Source organism: Aotus nancymaae, unplaced genomic scaffold (genome assembly GCF_030222135.1).
Source record: "Aotus nancymaae isolate 86718 unplaced genomic scaffold, 86718_ANA_hifiasm-v0.15.2.pri h1tg000041l, whole genome shotgun sequence".
Lineage (NCBI taxonomy): Eukaryota > Metazoa > Chordata > Mammalia > Primates > Aotidae > Aotus > Aotus nancymaae.
Window position 1 is genome coordinate 981,856 of NW_026988455.1, and position 24,714 is coordinate 1,006,569.

A 24,714-nucleotide genomic window follows, 5' to 3' on the forward strand; every position below is an offset into this window, starting at 1 on the left:
AACATTATTTAACCTACAAGGCAGTAAAGGAAGCGTGTAGACACTTGAGCGTGAAGAATTTGTGGGAGAATGTTGACTACTGTTGCTTTTGTATACTTATATTTGTAACCCAGAATTACATGGTATCCTACAAACAAAATAAGGATGACTTGATGGAATGCTAAGTCATGCTCTCATTCGTAATTCCAGGTTGCAAAAAGAAACATTCTTTTTCAGTGACTAACAGAACATTTTAAATTGAAGGAACATTTGCTTCTCATGTATTTCGCAAGCAATTATAAGCAATGTGTGCTGTTTAGATGCTAACCTTATAACTTCCCTGTTGAATCCAAGCCTTTTCATATCTTATTAAAATAGATCTCTCAGGTCTTTGCGTTAACTTTACTAACATGTTATGCTTACATGCATATCAGCTATTTCCTCATCTCTTTTGGAGTTAATCTTAACCTGTGCTTTGCCTCCTGTTCTGTCTTGACTTTGCCAGAAAAATCGAGTTGAGCAGCAACTTCACGAGCATTTGCAAGATGCAATGTCCTTCTTAAAGGATGTCTGTGAGGTACTATTTCTTTTAGATGGTGCCTTTTTTGTGTTTCAATTATACTTCCCATTATTCATTTAAAATCTTTACGCTGTACAGACTCCAGTCTTTAAAAATCAGGCAGTTGACTATTTCAGTTTTTATCATGGTATATAGGAATGGACTTTTATCTCTTATGTTGTTGAAAGTGATTCTTTTTAAAACAGCTCTACTGGCATGTGCTTTTGATTTTTAAAATTCTAATATGTTTGTGTATGGGGCATGTGTGTATCTGCAGACAGACAATACCATTTATTTAGTTTTGTCAAAGAACATATCTGGATATGTTCACCATGTAAGATACATGTGCTTTATATACTTCAGACAAAATTAGAACTTAAACTTACTGGATGTGAGGTCCCTTCCCCAAATTGCCATCATTCAAAGATCAGTATTAAAGTATAGATTGTCCTTTATTTTGTTTTTTTAGCGACTATAATTGCTTATTGACATAGTATCCTTCATCTTTTATAGAAGCTAAAAGAAATAACCTCATGGTAGTTTGGCAAATTCATTTTATAAAGCAGTGATTTGTTTTTGACACTTTGAAAATTTAGCATAGTCTACCTACAGATAGCTTTTCTATTTTTGTTGATTTGTAGTTCAGGTAGTTGCTTTTGAAGCTACTTGATATTGCATTTCACTTGCTGTCTTCCATATCACATAATAGGAAGCATAGCAGTTAATGAATCTGACAGATGCCAGCAATAACCTCCGTGTTTTTTTCAATCCATACAGCAGTCTCGAATGGAGGATCGTTTAGACAGACTGGATGATGCAATCCATGTGCTGCGGAACCATGCTGTGGGACCTTCCACCAGTTTGCCTGCTGGTCACAGTGATATACACAGTTTATTGGGACCATCCCATAATGCACCAATTGGAAGCCTCAATTCAAACTATGGAGGATCAAGCCTTGTTGCAAGCAGTCGATCGGCTTCGATGGTAAAATCGCACTCATCTTTTTTGTAGTAAACCCTAAATATTCTTGTCCTAAGTGTCTTTAATGTAATCTTTGGGAAGAGGATCTTTCTGAAAGGCAAAGACTGACTTTTCAGAATTTTCCTTACTGTCTTTGGCAGTAGAGTATTGGCTATTAGTCTGTAAAATCTTCTTGTGACCTTGTGCAAAAAGCAGAAGCTTTCTACAAAGATCATTTTTAGCTTAAACTTGTTTTTCCCAGATGTGTAATAATTGATACAACAGTTTTTGCCTTGAAATAGTGCATAGGAAATCTGAACAGCAAGAATTTTAATCTAGAAAATTGTTTATTATAATTTATTGTAATTATAATTTAGAACCAGCTTTCAATGGTAGAAAGAATGTGAGACTATAATTTATGCAGGTCCAAATTTAAACTTTATTCCAAAATTATGGGGGAGGTAGTTTCAAGAATGGCCATAACTTTAGTAATAAAGTAAACAATTTTAGATTAATCTAGAAAGAGAATTTTTAAGAACGTTGCCCATCTTTTAAAAAACACGGTAATTTTTTAGAGTGGGAAAAAGGTAGACTTCTACAGCCATACACATCAAAAATTCTGTGTTTACCATCTTACATTATTTTTTATCCAAATTATCTTTTAAAGAAATGAAGTTCATTTGGAACCTGCTATTTTATACTTGTACCATGTGTTTGCATGTATATGGCATGGTTTTTACGGCTCATTGCGTGCTCTGAAATGTTCTTCTCTGAAACAGATTTTTAGCTTTAAGCCATATGATGAAGGCTAAAACTTATCTATCATCAAAATAATTAGGCGCCTCAAATGCTGAAGGCTTGTGTTCTCTAAGAGGATTGGTTTCACATTTTCACCCATATCATATAACCATTTATACCCATTTTTGAGCCTCTGTAGTAAATAACACACAAGGGTGCCTATTTTCTGAGAACTATATTTTCACCATGATGGGTAACATTAGATGCCGTGTGTGTGTGTGTGTGTGTGTGTGTGTGTGTGTGTGGTCAGGAAATCTTGAAAATCAGTCTCCTTTTAAAGTACTTTCTGTTGCTATTGATAAGCTAATAAGTGTCAAAACATTTATGAGTTACTAAACTAGTAAAACAGGGGAATGGCAGATGGCTCTCGCCAGTAATCCGAGCACTTTGGGAAGCCAAGGCGGGAGGATTGCTTGGAATTCCAAGACCAGCCTAGGCAACAAAGAGAGACCCCTGTCTCTACAAAAAATCAAAAATATTAGCCTGGCACGGTGGCATGTGGTGTGGTCCCAGCTACATCCTAGGTGGAAGGATCTCTTGATCCCAGGAGGTTGAGGCTGCAGTGAGCCATGTTTGTGCTACTGCACTCCAGCCTAGGCAACAGAGCAAAATCCTGTCTCACAAAAAAAAAAAAAAAATGAAAGAAAAAATATGAGAGGGTATTGTTACCACTTTTGGTAGTAGTAATGAAATTATTTTACTGGTATAATAAAAGATATTTGTTACAAATATAAATGCAGAATAACTAGTTATTAATAATTTGTTGAAATACTATTTATCCTTATTTAGAAGCATGACTTAAAAATCAGTATACTTGAATCTTAAGTTAGCCTCAGCAGCAACATTTGTAGTTCTTATGATTTTTTAATTCTTTACTTTTACTACCTTATGGCTCCTATTCCAACTTACCTGCTACAGTATTCCATATATATCTGGCTTTTCCCAGTTTGGAGTTTGCATAAGACATAACTTCTGTCTTGAGAAAGCTGGGTTTTTTTTTTCTAACCTATTTTGGATATTCCATAATAGGAAGGGAGACTTAACAAAATGCAGTCCTCCAAAGCCACATAGAAACCTAGTGCATTTTAGAAGAACTGGTAGAGGGAAAAACTCTTTCATTGGATGTCACCCTAAAACGTACAACTGAGAAAGTAGCTCCCACTATATGCTGAAGGAATGTGCTGCCCACTTCGGAACAACAAAAGGTCTGCCAGAGATATTCTTAGAAAGAAAAAAAATCTCAAATAATCTAGAAAAAATGGTCCCCTGAGACATGAGGTGAGTCTGGCTTAGTCTGAGCAGCAACATGAGTGCCACAGCAGCTAGCCCAAGCTGCTGCTCAGTGTGTCTATCACGACCTTCTCTTCAGTCCTTATCACCTTCTCAGCGGGCACAGAGCTGTGAAAAATCTGCCAGAAGGCATCTGCTATCTTCATCTCATCCAGACACAATCACTAGTACTTTTAGCAGTGGAGATCAGATGTATCTTGCCAGGATTAGCCTCGAAACATAAAGTTATTAGCTGACAAAATTTGACACTGTTAGGTGAGTCAGCATTCATCTCCTGTCCTGAAATAAGTAAGGCTTTTAGCTGTTGAGTCCTCAGTTCTCAGCTTCAGCAAAAAGAGCAAAGGATGGAATGAAGATTAGTCTGCCACTGACTATCCCAGCTGAGTCTTAGCCCTGTTGTTGAGGAAGACTCTGTCTTATCATGTGGTTCTTTTTCATGTCTGAGGACTTCCATTAGTACTGCTAGGAGCCCTTTGCTTACATGCTCAACACCCACTATATGGAATCAACTCTTCATATTCTTGCAGAGTATGTGATTTTGGGGGCACATTTTTGTAACTCTCTCTCTCTCTTTTTTTTTAGATGGAGTTTCTCTCTTGTTGCCCAGGCTGGAGTGCAGTGGTGCGATTTCGGCTCTCTGCAACCTCCGCCTCCTGGGTTCAAGCGATTCTCCTGCCTCAGCCTCCCGAGTAGCTGGGATTACAGGGCCCGCCACCATACCCAGCTAATTTTTTGTATTTTTAGTAGAGACGGGGTTTCATCATGTTGTCCAGGATGGTCTTGAACACTTGACCTCAGGCAATCCACCCACCTCAGCCTCCCAAAGTGCTGTGATTATAGGTGTGAGCCACCGCGCCCAGCCCATTTTTGTAACTCTTGCCAACTGTCTCCAAGCGTTCATCTCCAGCTTTTGTTGTCCCCTCATCGCCTCCATGCATCCTCTTAACTGATCGTGACCAAGAAATAATGTGGTCAACATTGTGCAATTGCTTCCCCACTGCCCCCAACCCCTGCCTTGTTTTTGGTCTCTTATAACTTTCCAGAAGTTTGTATATGTTTTTCTGCATTAACAAACGTTAGTATTTGTGTCAGGCTCCTGATAATGGTGGCTACGTGGCCCAGCTTACAAAGTGACCACAGAAATACCTGTTAATCAGCAATTTTATACCACCATATAGAATTTATGAGGTCAGCTTCTTTCAAAAACATTTGCTTATCGTTATTCCGTGTATTTATTGCAGAGAATAGAATTATTCTGATAAACGTTTATATTTTCAGGACCTCCACAGAACATTCAGATGACATTTTTGTTATAATGGAACTTCATCCTGATGGGCAGAATCCTAACTGTAGGGTTTAAATATATCACTTTTTCTTCTAGCATTTAGAAAAGGGTTCAATATCCTTTTTCTATAAAGGGCCAGAGAGTAAATATTTTCAGCTTTGTAGGCTATATAGTCTCTATCACAGTGTAATATGAAAGCAGCTATAGACAATATGAAGAGAGATGGGTATAGGTGTATTCCAGTAAAACTTTATTCACAAAAACAAGCTCCTTTATTTATTTAAATTAAAAATTTTAAAAGTCAAGATTTGGCTACAGGCCAGACCTTGGGAATTCCTGATTTATGACATAAATTGGCACCCCGGCAGGTATAATGGGGTTAGCATGTTTTTCTTTTTCTTGGAGCCTATAACATTTGGCATATGTTAATGAGTAGTTTGAGAGTTTTATTTAAGTAATTGGAATACTTGAGGTGAACCAGGATACACTGGTAGTGGAAGAGTAAGAGTTGATGGCAGTGTAAAAGTGATACAGGCCAGGCACGGTGGCTCACACCTGTAATCTCAGCACTTTGGGAGGCCAAGGTGGATGGATTGCTAGAAGCAGAAGTTTGAAACCAACCTGGACAAAGAAGTGAGAACCTGTATCTACAAAAATAAAAAAAAAATTAACTGGGCATAGTGGCATACACCAGTGGTCCCTGCTACTCAGGAGGCTGAGGCAGGAAGATTGCTTGAGTTCAGAAGTTGAGACTGTAGTGAGCCATGATCACACCACTGCACTTTAGCTTGGACAACAGAGTGAGACCTTGTCTCTTTAAAAAAATATATATATAGTGGTACAGACAGGTCCGTTCCCAGTCTGCAGCACAGACAAGTCACTCATGAAGGTTACTAGTAATGTAAAGTCTACATGGACACAGTAACCATTTGGCCAAGCTATTTCATTGTTCTCATTATTATATGATACTGATACGTCATTTAAATTTTAAAACACAAAATCAGGGGTTTTAGAACTACTGAAATGTCAGCAATTGGCTTTAGTTTTGTTGCCATTTATTTAGCATAAGACTAAAGTTTCAGAATAAAATGCTGAGAAGAAGGAAAATTTTTAAATGGAACACTGAAAATAAAAGGAATCATGAATTTTAGCAATGTGTGGTGGCTCACGCCTGTAATCCAGCACTTTAGGAGGCCGAGGTGGGCAGATCACCTGAGGTCAGGAGTTCAAAACCAGCCTGTGCAACGTAGTGAAACCTCATCTCTACTAAACATACAAAAAAAAAATAGCTAGTCGTGGTGGCGGGTGCCTGTAATCCCAGCTACTGGGGAGACTGAGGCAGGAGAATCGCTTGTACTGAGGAGGTGGAGATTGCAGTAAGCCAAGACTGTGCCATCCCACTCCAGCCTGGGCAACAAGAGTGAAACTCCATCTCAAAACAAAACAAAAAAAAGGAATTTAAGAACAGCCTGGGCAACATAGGGAGACCTCTTCTCTTAAAAAAAGAAAAGAAAAGGCGGAAGGAAAAAATTTTATGTTAGCCACATGTGGTGGTGCATGCCTGTAATCCCGGGTACTTGTGAGGAAGAGGTGGGAGGATCATGTGAGCCAGGAGTTCAAGGCTGCAGTGAGCCATAATCACACCATCGCACTTCAGCCTGGGTGACAAAGTGAGACCCTTTATCAATTTAAAGAAAAGGGGAGGGGGAATCGTGAATTTCATATGAGCATTACAAAGAGCTTTCAGCAATATAAAGTTAGCATACATGCCATCGATTTATGACTGTAATACCTAAATACCTATGCCCAACAAGATAACTCCGTGATAGCACCATTCTGTTTAATGAAAAGTACTGTTATTCCTCAGTCAGACAGAAACTTCAACTTCAAACCAAAATTAAATGAGATTCGAAGCATTTTGTACTAATGGAAGCTTGATGCAGATCTAAAACAGTTTGTTATTTATGACACAGGGTAAAATTTTATCGTGAGAGCGTTTGATTTCATTGTTACAAGTCCTGAGAAAATTTAATCCAGGCATTTCTCTTAATTATTTTTTTTGTATTGCTTGGGTTTTTTGTTAAGTGGTAGTTGAAGGAAGTGTGATATTGTATGAGAGCGTAGTAAATAATGTTAAATTGTAAAGTGTAAGGCTACCTTATGTAATGATTTAAAAATATAAATCATGCCGGTTGCCATGGCTCACGCCTGTAGTCCCAACACTTTGGGAGGCTGAGGCAGGTGGATTACCTAAGGTCAGGAGTTCAAGACCACCCTGGCCACATGGTGAAACCCCATCTCTACTAAAAATACAAAAATTAGCTGGGCATGGTGGTGGGCACCTGTAATCCCAGCTACTCAGGAGGCTGAGGCAGGAGAATGGCTTGAACCGGGAGGTGGAGGTTGCAGTGAGCTGAGATTGTGCTGCTGCACTCCAGCCTGGGCAACTAACTGAGCAGGCAGGACTCTGTCTCAAAATAAATAAATAAATATATATACACACACACACACACACATATATATGTATATATGTGTGTATATGTATATATATGTGTGTCATGTCTGTTTTCTAAATTTTAAAGCAATTCGAGAAACTGTTTTTCTTAGTTATAAGAGACTTAAGACTAGGTTATTAAAGACTGATAGGCAAATAGGGTAGTTGGCATTTTTGTCATTTATCAAAATAAATTTGAAATCATTTTAATCTTCATTTGGACAGTATTTAATTTTAGTAATGTGGGTTTGTAATACGGTAGAAATTGTGTCTATGTTTCAGCTTAATAGAAGGATTTTACTTTTAACCGCTCCTTTACTCTTTCCGAATAATTTTTTCCTAAATGGGCAATCTTTAAAATTTTCATTTTTATTAAGACAACATTGTAGTGCTTTTTAAGGCTTTTGGTTACATTTTAAAATTCAAAATTGTTCAAAATGGCAACTTTTTTAAAATTTGAAAACCATGGGGGTTATACATTTATGGAAATATTTAAAAGGAACCATAACAAATGTAACACTACGAAGTTTCTAGTAAAACTTCTCTTCAGATGAAATACAATCTTGGAGTAGACAATATATAAAGATCCTTTAACCAATCTGTAAATTAATACTGATTAATTTAAATCATTAGTATTCAGCGAATGATACAAATTAAACAAATTATTAGAATAGAATTAAAAATCAAGAGGAATTCATGCTGTTTTTCAGTTTGTCTCTTAATTCACAGACCTCTTATTCATCATCTAATTAGATTTAACATTTTTCCATTGTGAGTGCTAAAGCCATTGGCCAAATTAAACGAAAACAAGTCCCTCCTTGGGTGCTCCCAGAAAAGTAAGGCCATACACAGATTGAGTATGGAGGATGGTGTCATTTAATGGCATGGGCCTTTTATTCTGAAATGGAGCTCTTCATAATCATTGAAACTTAGAGGGTAGCAGGCCTTGGGGTTTGCCATGCCCTGCTACTCCCCCAACAGCAGCAGCCTGTCAGCTGTATGCTAACGAGGTGAACAATTAAACAGAGTCCTATCTGGCTGGCCCCACAGGCTCTAGGCTCAGACAAAGAACTGTTTATACACCTGTTGTATGTGTAGACAGAGCCATTATAATGTGGAGCTGCAGATTAAAGGGAAGACTTGGGAGCCCAGGAGAGCAAGGGTTAAAGAGAACTATAAGAACTGTGAAAGTCAAATTCTCCAGAAAATACATGAGGGCCATTTGCAAGGGGAATCATGTTACAAAGAAAAAGTTTCTGCTATCTTCATTAACATGAAAAACTCCAGACTTCAAGCCTTCTAGTCTGAGACCATTTTTTTTTTAAGGCTTATATTTTTGCTGTGTGTGCTGGTTAAGTTCGTGTGAGAAAACACTTAGTTTGTATTATTCTATAGCTGTAAAAATATTTGCTGGTATTTCTATTGCAAAACAAATCTAGCATCCTTTCTGATTTTCCTGAAGGGAAAAGTAAAATTTCTAGTATTTATTATTTAGATAATCATCAGACATTTTTTAATTGTTGAGTTTTAGAAAATCAAAGAATTATTTATGCTAATGAAGTAAAAGGAAATCAGAATTCAGCAATGCATCATCACTTAGATAAGTGAAAATTCAGTTTGTTACTGTTCAGTAGTATTGTCTTACAGAGCTATAAAATGTTTCACTTGTATAATATATACTAAGTATAATGTGTTTAAAATTTAAATTTAGAAGTCTATTTTCTTTTAAATTACTTGGTGTGATAGTTCAAAATACTATGTAAAAACAGAATTAGCATGTATTGCCAGGGGTCGTAAGAAGTTTTAAGTCCACATTATTATAAATGCAAATACACCTCAGCTTTTACTTTAACTTATAATTATTTTCTCAACCCATCAAAATTCTCTTGGATTTATTTGATCTTTAGAGTAGGCCTAATCTTCTAAAGTTCCAAAAAAATTTACAGCCATATGTTGTGTTTGCCTATAACTGTTTTTATAAAATGGGATTTTGAACTGCCTTTCCTCTTAGATCACTGGGTAATTCATAATAAGAAAGCAAGCTCATTTGTTAAGAATAAACAAGACCAGGATACTCTTGAAACAGAATTTCATGAAATATCTTTAAAATAATTTGTTCTCTTGAATTCAGTTTTCACAATCCATTTCTTTACTGGTTGTTAGGTTGAGTACTTCAAATTCTTCCCAAGTTTTTTTAGGGGAACAACTAAACACTGAAACTTTCTGAAGTGGGAAGTGGGATGAAAGCTTGCCATAGTTTCTTTGGTCCCTTCTCAGATTTAAGATTTTGTGATTGAAAAACATTAAATTGGGTGGTTTAGAGAAAGGGTATAAGTGGATGCATGATTATTACCCAAGGGTGTAGTGACACAAATAATGCTCAGCAATGGCCAATTCTAAAATAATTTTAAAAGTAACTACTGCATTAAATTTTAAAATCCACATAATGAGTTTTCTTTTAATAAAGATGAGAATAAGTGTAAAAGACAAACATTTCTTAGAAAGTGTGGTGGAATAATGGATCTATTCTAATTTGATCTATTGCCAAATGGCTTGCATTGCCTAAAACTTTGCTTTGGTCCCTTTTGTTTGACTTACCGGAAACCAAAGGATAAACTTGCATAGGGGTATTTATGCTTCTTAGGGTAAAATCATACAAAGTCATGGAAGATAAAAGCTATATTAATTACTCAAGAGGGATTCAAAGCTTGGCCGTTTACTAGCATTGAAGGATTTATTCAAAAACAGTGGTTCTTATGTATAACTCCAGGCAATAAAACTATTTAATTAGAAGCTTAATCTTCTAGTTGACACGTCTGTTACTATTCTAATAAAAACTTCATCTGTAGCAATTTTTTTATGTATCTTAATACTGCAATAGCTGAATGTTTGGTGGCGTTTGCATGGTTTAGCTTTCCCATTTCAGGTTAATTGTGACTTGTGTAAGTTTGATTAAAGCTAAAAATAAAAATACATGTAAATTTTGCTGCCTAGTAATGCACAGCTTTTGTTTTAAATTCTTTTAATTTTGTATTGCTTATGCTGCTCTTTCAAAAGTTTTGAGGGAAAGATACTATATATGATGGAGGGGGCAAACTTAGATAAATACTACTAGTGCGTGGAATGTAGCAGTATTTTGTTAAATGCCAGTTCATTTATACTTTAACATGTTTAGGTATTACATGAAATAGATTTTCAGATTGATTATATAGGATTATTATTAGACCCTATAATATATAGTGCATTGTGGCTTACAGAATGCTTTATCAGCTCATTTGCTTCTAACAACAACCCTCTGTTGGATTTAAAATTTACAAATTAGAATTTTCATTTTTTAAAAAAGGTATGTTTTGGTTTGATTTAAAAGCAGTACTTCTGTGAAGTATTAATATTTTGAAATTCTCCTCAAAAACTGGAATAATGACATCCAGAAAAGTTTACTGCATTCAAATGAGTAATACTGTTTTCTCTATGAAACCTAGTAAAATAATTTGGACAGTTATTACCCCTGAACTATCTTGACCATTTTTTATTTTGGGGTTTTTGTGGGTTTTCTTTAACTCTAGGTTGGAACTCATCGGGAAGACTCTGTCAGTCTCAATGGCAATCATTCAGTCCTGTCTAGTACAGTCACTACTTCAAGCACAGACCTGAATCATAAAACACAAGAAAATTACAGAGGTAACTATATTGTTGGTTTTCAGAAATAATGCAGAGATACTATTTGGATCACTGTCACCTTTCTCACAGCTGGATTGACATCTGTGAATCAAAAGTCATTTAGGTAAGGGAGTTCCAAATAGCAGTATGGAAAGCAGATATTTAGGGTTCCAACTGGCCCACCTAGGTTGGCAGTTACACATACTTGTTGATGAATAGAGCCACGTACAGACCATTGTTCAGTATTTACCAGTTGTCTTTTACCTCTTCCTATTCTGTCATGTCCTTCTTCCTCAGACATTTACCCTTATGAATGTATGTATCTTCATGGTTCCAAGAGGCAGGGACAGAGATATTTTTGACTATACTGAGACCTCCAAATGGTGGAAGCTGTTGTTTTAGAGATTATCATTTGATTGGAGAGTCATACAATTTTTATAAAAAGCCAACTGATCACTATTCCAATAGAGCTTACAAGTAAGTGTGAATATAGAGCCCTTGTAAGTGCAAATAAGACCACCAAAATAAAGTTCTCCCAGTTATATTTAACCATGATTCCTATTTTGCTATTTATCAGGAAGATGTTAAGCTTAGGTCCTTTACCTTGGCAGCATCTTAGAAGTTAGTTTCTACAATCCATAGTTTTTCATCCTTGTTCATTTGTAGAATAGTGCCTGAGAGTGAGCATTAGACTTGTCATGGGGATCAGACTTGTTCTTTTAAATACAAATGCTGTTAAAAAGCACAAGGATGTTTGACGTGTTCTTTTCAGCTCTAAATAGTCTACTTTCCTACATCTTCAAACTTCCATCATAACCCTGTAACCACTAAGGATATTCACCTGCTAGAATTTTATTGTGTTAGTTCTAATTCATAAATGAGTCTCGTCTTTTATTTTATATTACCTTTGCTTCTTTGTTAGGTGGCTTGCAAAGTCAGTCTGGAACTGTTGTTACAACAGAAATCAAGACTGAAAACAAAGAAAAGGATGAAAACCTTCATGAACCTCCTTCATCAGATGACATGAAGTCAGATGATGAATCCTCCCAAAAAGATATCAAGGTTTCATCTAGAGGCAGAACAAGGTATTTGTTAGCATCCAGGGTTTAAATTTCACTTATTTGCCATAGGTAAAAAGTACATGAGAAGTTGGATGTCATGCATTTATTAACATGTTCTATGTTAATAAATGTTCTAGATACTGTGTTAGGATTTTTGTGTATGTCGTCTCATTTAATCACCACGTCCTCCCTATAAAAAGCATATGAAGGTTTGACTTCAAAATTATGTTTTCCTTCATACTACACTGTTTTAGGGACTGTATATAAAAGTAATTATATCTCTTCACTCAGGTTGCTTAGTCTGTTAGACAATTAGAAGGTAAAATAGCTAAAAGAAGTTAAATTGTGTGGTACAGACATTTAGATAGATTTCATCAATAAATATTTTAACATAGATGTCACTTAACAATGGGACAAGTTGTAAGAAACGCATCGTTAGGCAATTTCATCGTTGTGCAAACATAGAATATACTTTCACAAACGTAGCCTGTTGTTCCTAGGCTGTATATCTGTATACCATGTTACTGAACTGAATACTGTAGGCAGCTGTAACACAATGGCAAGAATTTGTGTATCTAAACACGTAAAAGGCATGGTAAAAATGACAGGCGAAAAATGGTACACCTGTACAGGGCACTTATCATGAATAGAGCTTGCAGGACTGGAAATTGCTCTGGGTCATTCAATGAGTGGGTGGTGAGTGAATGTGAAGGTCTAGGACATTTCTGTACATTACTATAGACTTTACAGACACTGTACATTTAGGCTATATTTCATTTATTAAAATATATTTTTCTTCAGTAGTAAACCTTAGCTTATTGTATGTTTTTTACTTTATACATTTTTAAATTATTTTTAACTTTTTGACTCTTGTAATAACAGCTTAAAACACAAATGCATTATATAGCTATACAAAAAAAATTTCTTTAAGTCATTTTGTAAACTTTTTTCTTGCTTTTTTCTTTCTTTCTTTTTTTTGAGACGGAGTCTTTCTCTGTCGCCCAGCCTGGAGTGCAGTGCCATGATCACGGCAACCTCTGCCTGCTGGGTTCAAGCGATTCTCCTGCCTCAGCCTCCTGAGTAGCTGGGATTACAGGCACCCACCACCACTCCAGGGTTTGTACTTTTAGTAGAGACAGGGTTTCACCATGTTGGCCAGGCAGGTCTCGAACTCCTGACCTCAAGTGATCTGCCCTCCTCAGCCTCCCAAAGTGCTGGGATTGCAGATGTGAGCCACCATGCTGGGCCTTTGTAAGCTTTTTTCTATTTTTAAAATGTAGTGTTTTATTTTTTTACTTTTCAGACTTTTTTGTTAAAAACCAAGACACAAACACACATGGTAGCCTAGGCCTACACAAGATCAAGATCATTAATATCATTGTTTTCCACCTCCACATCTTGTCCCAGTGAAGGTCTTCACAGGCAGTAACGTGCATGAAGCTGTCATCTCCTATGGTAACAAAGCCTTCTTCTGGAATACCTTCTAAAGGACCTGCCTTCAGGTCTTATAGTTGACTTTTTTTTTTAAGTTAGAAGTATACTCTAATGATAAAAAGTATAGTTAGTATAGTTAGTATAATATAAATACATAAACCAATAACATAGTTATTATTATTATCAAGTACGGCAGATCCTGAAAGAACGTCATTTTGTGATATGTTGATGACAAAAAAAAAATTGATTCCTAGCTGGAGCCTCTGTCTCTGTGGAGTTTGCACATTCTTCCCATGTCTCATCGTGTGGGTTTTCTCTTAAGTACTCCGGTTTCTTCCTTCATCCCAAAGATGTGCATGTTAGGTTGATGAATATGTCTAAATTGTCCCAATATGAGCGAGTGTGGGTGTGTGTGAGTGTGCCCTGCAATGGAATGGCGTCTTGTCCAGGGTTGGTTCTGCCTTGCTCCCTGAGCTGCTGGGATAGGCTCCAGCTTCCCCCTGACCCTGAACTGGAATAATTGGGTAAATTATTATCTTACTTATTTTTACAAGTCTTTCTTAAATATATATATATATAGTTCACATTTATTTCAGTGTTTAATATTAAAAGTGTTTTTGGTCTTTCTTTAGAAGTTTTGGTGATATTTCGCCACCAGAAATGTACTGTAGGGACTTAACTCTTGTTTATATCAATTAACCTATGATAAAATTGGTTTTATTATATGTCATCTTGCTTGCAGTTTCCAAGAACTGATCAATGACATTAAGTGAGGACTTACCGTAGTGTGTACCATACATAATTGCATGCTTTTATACAACTGGCAGCACAGTAGGTTTGTTTATACCAGCAGCTATACAAACAGTGCATTATGTGACTAATGCATTGTGCTGCAGCCCTACTACAGCTACAGCATCACTGGATGATAGAATTTTTTAGCTCCAATATAATATTATAAGACACTGTCATATATATAGTCCCTCATTGACCAAAACAGCATTATGAGCCTCTTAACTGTATATTAATATAAGGGCTGAATATATGGTAAGACTCTGATTTAAACAAGGAGTCAGCAAATAATGGCCCATGGGCCTACCCAGCTTGCTACCTGTGTTTGTTTTTATTATTATCATATATATATGATATATGATAATTATATATATATATATATTTTTTTTTTTTTTTTGAGACAGGGTCTTGGTGTCACCCTGGCTGGACTGCTGTGGGGTGATCTTGGTTCACTGCACCCTCAGCCTCCCAAGTAGCTGGGATTACAGGCACATGCCATCATGCCCGGCTAATTTTTGTCTTTTTAGTGGAAACGGGGTTCCACCATGTTTGCCAGGCTGGTTTCAAACTCCTGGCCTTATTAATGATCTGCTCACCTCGTCCTCCCAAAGTGCTGGGGTTACAGGCGTAAGCCACTGCACTCGGCTGCTGCCTATTTTTATAAAGTTTTATTAGAACTCCACCATGCCCCATTCATTTACTTATTGCTAGACTAAAATAGTTGCCACAGAGACTATATGGCCCACAAAGCTGAAAATATTTACCATCTGATTCTTCTCAAGTATGAAAAAGGAAGTACTCTAGGCAGAATGATGTTGCGTGGCGTTTTCTAGAAAATGGACTTGACCTTGCTGTGAAGTATGAATATAGACACATAGTACGTTAGTTTCAAGTGATTTCCAGATTTTTCCTTTAAATTTTTTTTTCAGTTCTACATTAAAATTAGATGAGTTAGGCTGGGCACAGTGGCTCACTCCTGTAATCCCAGCACTTTGGGAGGCTAAGACAGGAGTATCACTTGAGGCCAGATGTTCAAGACCAGCTGGGTATCGTAGCTAGATTCTGTCTCTACAAAAAGTTAGAAAAATTATTGGGACATGGTGGCACACACCTGTAGTCCCACCTACTTGGGAGGGTAAGGCAGGAAGATTGCTTGAGTCCGGAAGTTTGAGGCAGTGGTGAGTCATGATCATGCCATTGTACTCCAACCTGACAGAGAGATGCTGTCTCTAAAAAAAAAAATTTTAATAAAAATTTAAAAGTTAGATCAGTTAATATATTTGTGGTACACCCTATTTCTTGGCATACATATTCATTTATCAGTGATAAGTATATATCTCATACAGATTTAAAACATTGTTCTTTGTGTTGAAATATGGTGCAAAGGAGACTACAATGAGAATGGTAGATAAAACTAAAAGAAGCAGAATGGTTCTTTCTGTCATTCACATACTTAAAAGGTATCCTTTTGTTCTTTTGACATTCTCACTGTTTTCAACACTTAAACATTTCTCTTGGGAAAAAGGAAATCTTAAGATCTTAGTAGTATTACTTTAATATGCATTGTACTCAACTATCAGGGGCATAAGGAAGGAGAAACTGTTTCAAGGAATTCAGAGATCACTTTTTCAAGGCATCTTAACTCTTCCATAGTTTTTATTAAAATAGAGTTTTAAGGGAAACAATTTACATCTTTCCTCCATATTCATCTTCTTATAGCTCAGGAATCAGCAAACTTTCTCTATAAAGGCCCAAACAGTGAATAATTTAGGCTTTATTGGACATACAGTCTCTGTCACAGCTACTCACTTCTGCTATTACAGCTCAAATGGAGCCAAAGACAAATGGATATAGCTGTTCCAATAAAATTTTAGTTACAAAAACAGATGACCAGCTCATAGATCATAGTTTGCTTACCCATATTATAGATCATCAGAAATTAGGAGGCAGTGTAATAGGTTAGTAATAGTCCATAATAATGAATAGGTTAATAACATGGCCTTCGGACAAAGTAAGATAACCTTACTTTGAATTGTTTGAATTGTGGTTCCATTGCATACTTGCCAAGTGACCTTGGGCAAGTCTTTGAGCTCAGTTTCTTCTTCTTCTCTAAAAAGAGACTTTCTATTACAGGATTCTTATAGGAATAACCTGAAAATGATGCATGTAAAACCCTTTGCACAATGTCTAGCACACAGTAAGCACTCATTAAAGATACTGTGTCTATTGTTATGGTGGTCATTTTAGGTATATGGTGTAGTTTTGCTTCCACAGTGCACTGACCTGACAGCTCATCGTTATACTGGCACCAATTAGCTGTGTGATCCTGGGTCGTGAAGTGGTTCTAAACCCTGCTGCACAGACCCTGGAACATTTTAGAAATACAGGTGCCTGGACCCTAACCCAAACTCACTAAATTAGTGAGTCTGGCATCTCTGGTAGTGAGACTGGAAAGTTGTATTTTTAAAGTGCTCTTGGAGATACTAATGAGTGGCTGTCATCTGTGGACACTTTTGATGATCTTTAAGTGGACACTTTAGATGATCTTTAAAGGCCTTTTTGAAGTCAAAGAACCAGTTACTTTCTTTTGCTAAAAGAATGCATTTATATAATTCTTAATGATTAGCAGGTAAAATATTACATACTTTTTAGAAACAGGGTCTCTGTTTGTCTCCCAGGCTGGAGTGCAGTGCACTATAACCTCAAACTCCTGAGCTCAGGCAGTTCCCCCATGCCCACCTCAGTCTCCAAAACCACTTAGGTTACAAGGCATGAGCCACCATGCATGGCCTGTGTACTTGTTCTTTTATTAGAATACTCAGGGTATTAGAGAAAAGATTAAAATGTCTAATCTTTTTGCACATGATTTCAAGGTTCTGAGAAGCTTTGGTCAGTAATTTATATCTGAGTCATAAATAGAACGTTCTATATACTGTTACAAAGCCTCTCCCTCATGTTTTTTTTCTAATTATGTAGTCTGTTTTCATTACAGAAATTTAGAAAATATGGAAAAGTATACACAGAAATCACAAGAAACCTCACTATTCAGAATTAACCACCGTCAACTTTTTCTTTTTTTTTTTTCCTGAGATGGAGTCTCCTTCTGTCACCCAGGTTGGAGTGCAGTGGTGTGATCTTAGCTCACTACAACCTCCACCTCCTGGGTTCAAGCAATTCTCTTGCCACAGCCTCCTGAGTAGCTAAGATTACAGGCTCCTGCCACTACGCCTGGCTACTTTTTGTATTTTTAGTTAGATGTGGGATTTCACCATGTTGGCCAGGCTAGTCTCAAACTCCTGACCTTAGGTGATCTGCCTGCCTCAGCCTCCCAAAGTGCTGGGATTACAGGTGTGAACCACCGTGCTCAGACTCACTGTTTACATTTTTAAATAGTATCTCCTTTTCCATGAATGCATTTTAAATTGGAATTAAACTGGACATAAGTTTTCTTTACTGATTTATTTTTAGGGATTTTTTTTTTCTTTTATTTCTGTCATACCTGAGACTTAATAAACTGGATATATGTGTTGTAATTTCCAATTTTTTTTTCATTCAACAATGTATTTTTGGAAACTTTTGGTTTTGTTTTGGATAAGCTTTATTGAGGCTTAATACACATGTAATAATAAAATTTACTACTTTTAAATATACAGTCTTAGTTATTTGACCAATATATACATTTTGTATATATATTAAAATGTATATATTTTGTCATTTTGACAAGTATAAAAGTTACATAACAGCTACCATATTCATAATGTAGAATATTTTCACCACCTCAAAAAATATTTTTATTCCCCTTGGTAGTGAGTCTCTTTCCTCCATCCCACAGTCCTTGCCAAGCATTGATCTGCTTTCTGTTACTATAGTTTTGTCTTTTCTACAAGTTTATATAAATGGAATCGTAGAGTATGTGATCTTTCATGCTGGCTTTTTTTACTTAGTATAATCTGCAGCTTGATTTCAGAAACTACATAATGGTCCATTATCTGAATGTACTATGATTTATTTAACCCATTTCCTATTAATAGATTCCAATATGTTGCTAATGTAAATAATTCTGTGATCATCTCCCTTTACATAAATTTCTGTGTACATCTCTAATTATATCCTTAGGATGAATTTCCAAAGTTGGAATTGCTGATCAAGAGGTAATGAACATTAATAAGGCTCTGGATTCATTTTGCCAATCTGTCCTTCAAAAAATTGTGTAATTTCTCCCATGTTTTATAGTCATCACTACTGATGACAATTTCTCTGTAGAACAAAAAACAGCCATGTTCTGAGATACTTCTCTCAATCTGTATCTTAAGCTTTTCTTCTTTCTTCTCACCAGGTAACTGCTAGAATATATTTAAGAGCATAGGCTAAGCAAATTATACATTAATGTACTAGGAGAGCTTTCAAACTTTAATGTGTATATGAATCATCTGGGGAACATGTTAAAATGCAGCTTCTAATTCAGTAAGATGGGAGCAGAACCTGAGAGATTCTACTCCAGTATTTTTTTTTTTTTTTTTTTTTTTTTTTAGACGGAGTTTCGCTCGTTACCCAGGCTGGAGTGCAATGGCGCGATCTCGGCTCACCGCAACCTCCGCCTCCTGGGTTCAGGCAATTCTCCTGCCTCAGCCTCCTGAGTAGCTGGGATTACAGGCACGCGCCACCATGCCCAGCTAATTTTTTGTATTTTTAGTAGAGACGGGGTTTCCTCATGTTGACCAGGATGGTCTCGATCTCTTGACCTCGTGATCCACCCGCCTCGGCCTCCCAAAGTGCTGGGATTACAGGCGTGAGCCACCGCACCCGGCCCTACTCCAGTATTTTTAACAAGCTCCCAGTAATGCTGATGCTGCTGACTGGTGGATCACTTTTTGTGTATCAAGGTGCTAGAATATTATGTAGTTATTGATCTTATATTTATGAGGAGTTTCTGGAGAGATCTTCATGCTATGATTTACAATGAAAAATGCACTTGAGAGTGTATGTGGTATATTTCAACTATATGACTATATATGTGCATTGAAGAAAAACGGGAAATGAATATACGGTCATGTTAACTGGACCTGTTACTGTTTAGCAAGATTTATAGGTAGTTTTCATTTCCATCTTTATGCTTTGTAGTTGTGCACAGTCAGCATATCTTACTTTATAGGGAGCCTAATAGACTTTGTTGTTACTTTATTTTCTAGCAGTACTAATGAAGATGAGGATTTGAACCCTGAACAGAAGATAGAAAGAGAGAAGGAGAGGCGGATGGCTAACAATGCCAGAGAACGTTTACGTGTACGGGATATTAATGAAGCATTCAAAGAGCTTGGACGAATGTGTCAGCTTCACTTGAAGAGTGAAAAACCCCAAACAAAACTCCTTATTCTTCATCAAGCTGTGGCAGTCATCCTTAGTCTAGAACAGCAAGTCAGAGGTAAGCAGTTTCAGCCGAGATGTGTAACTGTTCTGCCTCAGATGGGCAGACATTTCTGTTTACAGTTGCTATTCTGCTTGGGGAAGTTGTTTGTTATTTGTCCCAGTACTTCTGCCACTGTATCATCAGTGTCATTTTCCCTATACTTCTCACCTCTGTCTCACTGTACTGCACAATATCTGTGGGCTCATTGTTCTCCACCAATGGAGAGTAATTCTGGGAAGCAAAGCAGAGAACAAACAGCCTCTGCCTGCTGCTCAGCAATAGTGCTTTGTGTCCCTTTGCTCTGGTTGCTTCTCATCTCTCAACCATTACATTGACCTGCTTGGACCTGCCGTCCTCCCTGCTCTTTATGTCTTTCCTACTTCTCTGTATTCATTTTCTTGCCTTATCTACCGTGGAGTATCTGCTGTGCCCTGCTGGTTACTAGGATGCCTTGTCATGGGCCTTTCTGCCTTCGCCAGACATGGATGTCCTTTACACCCGTATCAATAAGGTCTCAGGGCTTCTTTGTTGACCCCAGACCAGGAACACCAGGAATTTTTTGGGCTAACAGACATTGGCATGCCTGTGTGTCCTAAAGGGCAAAAACAGCTTACCTACTGCTTACTCAGTTTCATTTTTCATGAAATTTGTTGCAATCTTGAAGAACTTTTGAAACTTCATTTGTTCAACATGTATTTATTGTGTACCTCCTCTGTTCCAACCAGCTATGTCCTAGACCCTGGGTTGTCAAATAATAGAAGCTTCTTGTCCTTAAGAGGTTCTACCATCAAGCTTGAGTTTCTCCATGTGTTTATATATTGTCTTAAAATATGCTAAGCCTTTTTGCAGGGAATTTATAAATGTGGCCCTAGGTTCCAGGTCTGACCACTAGTCTCTCTGAGAGCAATTCTTTCTATTTTGTTTGAAGAAGGTTCAAACAGGAAAAAAGAGTAGGGTGGGTAGATGTTTGAAAACTACAACCAAGGACCCTCAGCATAAATTACAGAATGAGTACTCATTCTTAGGAAAACCAGAGTTAGAGAAGTTGAACAAACTTTCAGAAATACATACAGTAGTAGTTAATTCAAACATCCACTTCCTTCTGATATATTTAATGAATAAGAATGAAGGATAGATCATTTTGTGTATAATCAACCTAACATTAAAAGTGATTGATCCTCTTCTCCCAAGATCCTTGAAATATCTGCAGAGTATAAATGTTACTGAAACTTAACCTTCAAGGAGCTATAGACTCCCTTGGGATATCTACAAGGAGGCAGATTTTTACCCACTCACCTTTGGGAGAAGTAGTGGTTCCTTGAACTACTGATACCTCCTGTCACTTTACCAAAGGTTTTTTTCTTGAATTGTGCCTGACACCCTTTGTCTCGCTCTGAACGCAACAAGGCACCTGTGTTCAGTGGTTCAGATGTATTCGTTCTCCTCCTCTTCAGCCCAGGATATCTTCTACCCTGACTTCACCCAGCCATTTATTGTTAAAGCCACTGCCTCAATCTGGGCTGTGAAAGTCTACTGTGTGGTCAACAGGAGTACCAGAATTATTTCTAGTACACAGCATCTTTTCCTTCCATAGTGCATTAAAATCAGAATGCAGTCATTTGTGTTTTAAAACACTTTTTTTTTTTCAGAACAGAGATCCCTACTTCAGATTTAAGCCATCAAAATGAGAAATACTTCTATGTTTGACAAACACAAACATAAATAAATAAATAAAACATAAATTCTACCATGCCTGGATGGCCCTCACTCATTTGTAACATTGGACTTTGCAAGTGGTTCCATACAGGCACCTAGAACAGAAAAGCTGAGTCTGAGAGAGGATCTATCATGTATGCCTATTCAACGTACTGACTTTCTGGTCTTTTATGGGTACTGACTATTTCACACAGTTCTGCAAAGCTCTGTCTAATCAGTTTTTGACTGCTGAGAGTTTGAACAGATTTCAAATACACTGAACTGTAACTTTGTTAGGGATTGCTCTGATGCTCAGAAAAGCCTCCTTCTCCCCTACCTTCAGACTAGGCTTGTGAAGCCTTATCTTAGGACTTTACATAAAAGCCTAGGGTTCTTTGTAAGACTTCTTTTTTTAAATTATCTCCCTATCTGTCTGTCTATCTATCTATTTTTGTGGAGATGGTTTTACTGTGTTGCCCTGGCTGGTCTTGAAATCCTGACCTCAAGCACCTACAGGCGTGAGCCACCATGCCTGGGCTCAGACTCCTTGAAGGACACTCCAGTGACTGTCTGTCAAATAGGGTTTAGAATCCTTCATACAGGCCACAATACCTGTTCTTTGTCTTTGGCAATACCTTCAGAGTTTTGTATAGCCACTGTCATTTCCTCAACTTACCTCCAACAGTTGTGAGTTATTTGGTAACTTGATCACTTTTGAGAGCCTCTTCATCCCTACTAGGACCCTCCTTAATAGTCCCTGATCCAGCAGTTTCTATTAAAACATATCTTCTGCTTACATGACCTATTTGCGCATCCTCTGCACTCTGGCTCCCCTTGTAGTTTGGGATGATGCTCCAAGCCTGTATCTGTTGTGACACAACCTGTCACAATCCCTGGATAAGTAGTTATACCAGGAGGCAAGCAGATCCAGGTGTAGCAGTTCATCCCAGAGAAGAGTGGGAAGAGTGGTTTCTCTTCTAAGCCTCAGATTTTGCCAGAGGACTCTTAGTGCCTTGTTGCCGCACCTGTCAAACGCTGAGTCCCCACTGTCAATTTAAGCTTTTGCATTATCATGACTACGTTATTTGTACCTTTGCCACTTTTATTCCCCAGCAGATAAATCATATTACCTTCAAGTTTGTACTCTTAGCTTTACTCAAGACTCAGTTGAAAACATTTTCTCCTCTCAAACTCTTTCACAGGTCAGCTCGATCAGCTCACTGTTCTTTTGATAATTTAGAGATAAGATAACTATTAGATTTTTATTTTCCTGGTCTCCAAGTGAGTTTGAAGATAAATGGTGTAGGACAGTGGTTCTGAAATCTGGCTGGTCTCAGAATGACCTGAAACTTTCCTCAAACATTTCCAAAACTTACCCCTAGGAAATTCTGGTGCAATGAGATGGTTAAATGTGCTAGACTTAGCATATGCACTGATAATACTGCAGTCTTTCCTGCATCCCCACTAAAATAAATAAAAACAGTGTTTATTTTAACCCACAAGGAGAGATGAGAGAGCAGACCATAGCAGGTGAGACAGTAAAAGCTGCATGTGGATGGAAAGTCGATGGAATAGTGGTAACTGACTGACTTGTTTCTAAGTACTGAAGAATACATGTCTCAAGAGTGGTAAGATCTAACCTTGTGCTAAATATAATGATTTTTTTTAATGACCCAACTTTAAAATACATAATCATGAAATTTCAGAGCAGTAACGTAAAAAGAATATTCTAAAGCTTCTGGAGATAAACTTTAAATAGCTTATAGATAAACAAGAATCAAAATACCAGCGTCCTGGACAGTAGTAGTGGATTCCAGGAGATAGTGAAGCAGTACCTCCAAATTTCTGAGGAAAATAATTTCAACCAGAATTCTTTTTTTTTTTTCTTTTTTTTTTTTTTTGAGATAGAGTCTCGCTCTGTTGCCCAGGCTGGAGTGCAGTGGCGCAATCTCAGCTCACCGCAACCTCTGCCTACTGAGTTCAAGCAATTCTCCTGCCTCAGCCTCCTGAATAGCTGGGATTATAGGCATGCGCCACCATGCCCAGCTAATTTTTTGTATTTTTGGTAGAGATGGGGTGTCAACCATGTTGACCAGGCTGGTCCTAAACTCCTGACCTCAAGTGATCCACCCACATCAGCCTCCCAAAGTGCTGAGATTACAGGCTTGAGCCACCACCTCTGGCCAATTTCTACCTAGAATTCTATACCTTGCCAAACAATTAATCAAAAATTGAAAATAAAATGAAGATATTCCAGATAAGTTGGGCATGGTGTGTGCCTATAGTTCCAGCTACTTGGAATGTTGAGGCAAGAGGATCACTTGAGCCCAGGAATTTGAGGCTGAAGTGAGCTATGATCATGCTACTACACTCCAGCCTGGATGACAGAGCCAAGACCACCCTGCCTCTAAATAAAAATTAAGTTGGCTGGGCACGGTGGCTTATGTCTATAATCCCAGCAAAATAGAAGGCCAAGGCAAGAGGATTGCTTGATCCCAGATCACTTGAGACCAGCCTGAGCAACATAGTGAGGCCCTATCTCTAAAAAATTTTAAAAATCAGCTGGGCGTGGTGGCACACATCTATAGTCCCAGCTACTTGGGAGTCTGAGGTGGGGGGATCACTTGAGCCTAGAAGATTGAGGCTACAGTGAGCTGTGATTGTACCACCACACTCCAGTCTAGGCAGCAGAGTGAGACCCTGTCTCAAAAAAAAAAAAAAAAATAGATATGCAAATCCTTTAAAAATTTACCTTCCAGGCCGGGCATGGTGGCTCACGCCTGTAATCCCAGCAGTTTGGGAGGCCGAGGCAGGCAGATCACCTGAGGCTGGGAATTCAAGACCAGCCTGACCAACATGGAGAAGCCCTGTCTCTACTAAAAATACAAAAAATTAGCTGGGTATGGTGGCACATGCCTGTAATCCCAGCTACTCGGGAGACTGAGGCAGGTGAATCGATTGAACCCAGGAGGCAGAGGTTGTGGTGAGCCAAGATCGTGCCATCGCACTCCAGACTGGGCAACAAGAGCGAAACTCTGTCTTAAAACAAAAACAAAAACAAAATAACCTTCCACATACGTTCTTTTTTTTTTTTTGAGACATACTCTCACTCTGTCGCCTAGGCTGGAGTGCAGTGGCGCGATCTAGGCTCACTGCAACCTCCACCTCCTGAGTTCAAGTGATTCTCCGGCCGCAGCCTCCCGAGTAGCTGGGACTACAGGTGTGTGCCACCACTTCTGGCTAAGTTTTTGTATTTTTAGCTGAGGCGGGGTTTCACCATGTTAGCCAAGATGTTCTCAATCT

At 37.8% G+C, this 24,714-nt stretch overlaps 1 protein-coding gene across 11 annotated transcripts in view; it reads left to right on the top strand.

Annotated features, from left to right (window-relative positions):
• TCF12 (transcription factor 12) overlaps nt 1-24,714 on the top strand; it is a 418,189-nt gene that overhangs the window by 381,773 nt on the left and 11,702 nt on the right. For 5 of the 11 annotated variants that reach the window (XM_064361328.1, XM_012442999.3, XM_012442993.3 and 2 more), the window contains 5 exons: nt 485-556; nt 1,316-1,522; nt 10,932-11,046; nt 11,948-12,110; nt 19,499-19,731. In XM_064361328.1, coding sequence (XP_064217398.1) covers nt 485-556; nt 1,316-1,522; nt 10,932-11,046; nt 11,948-12,110; nt 19,499-19,731 — 790 coding nt within the window. The remainder of the gene's footprint in view (nt 1-484; nt 557-1,315; nt 1,523-10,931; nt 11,047-11,947; nt 12,111-19,498; nt 19,732-24,714) is intronic. The other 6 variants (XM_021666221.2, XM_012442996.3, XM_012443001.2 and 3 more) reach the window with 3 other exon arrangements.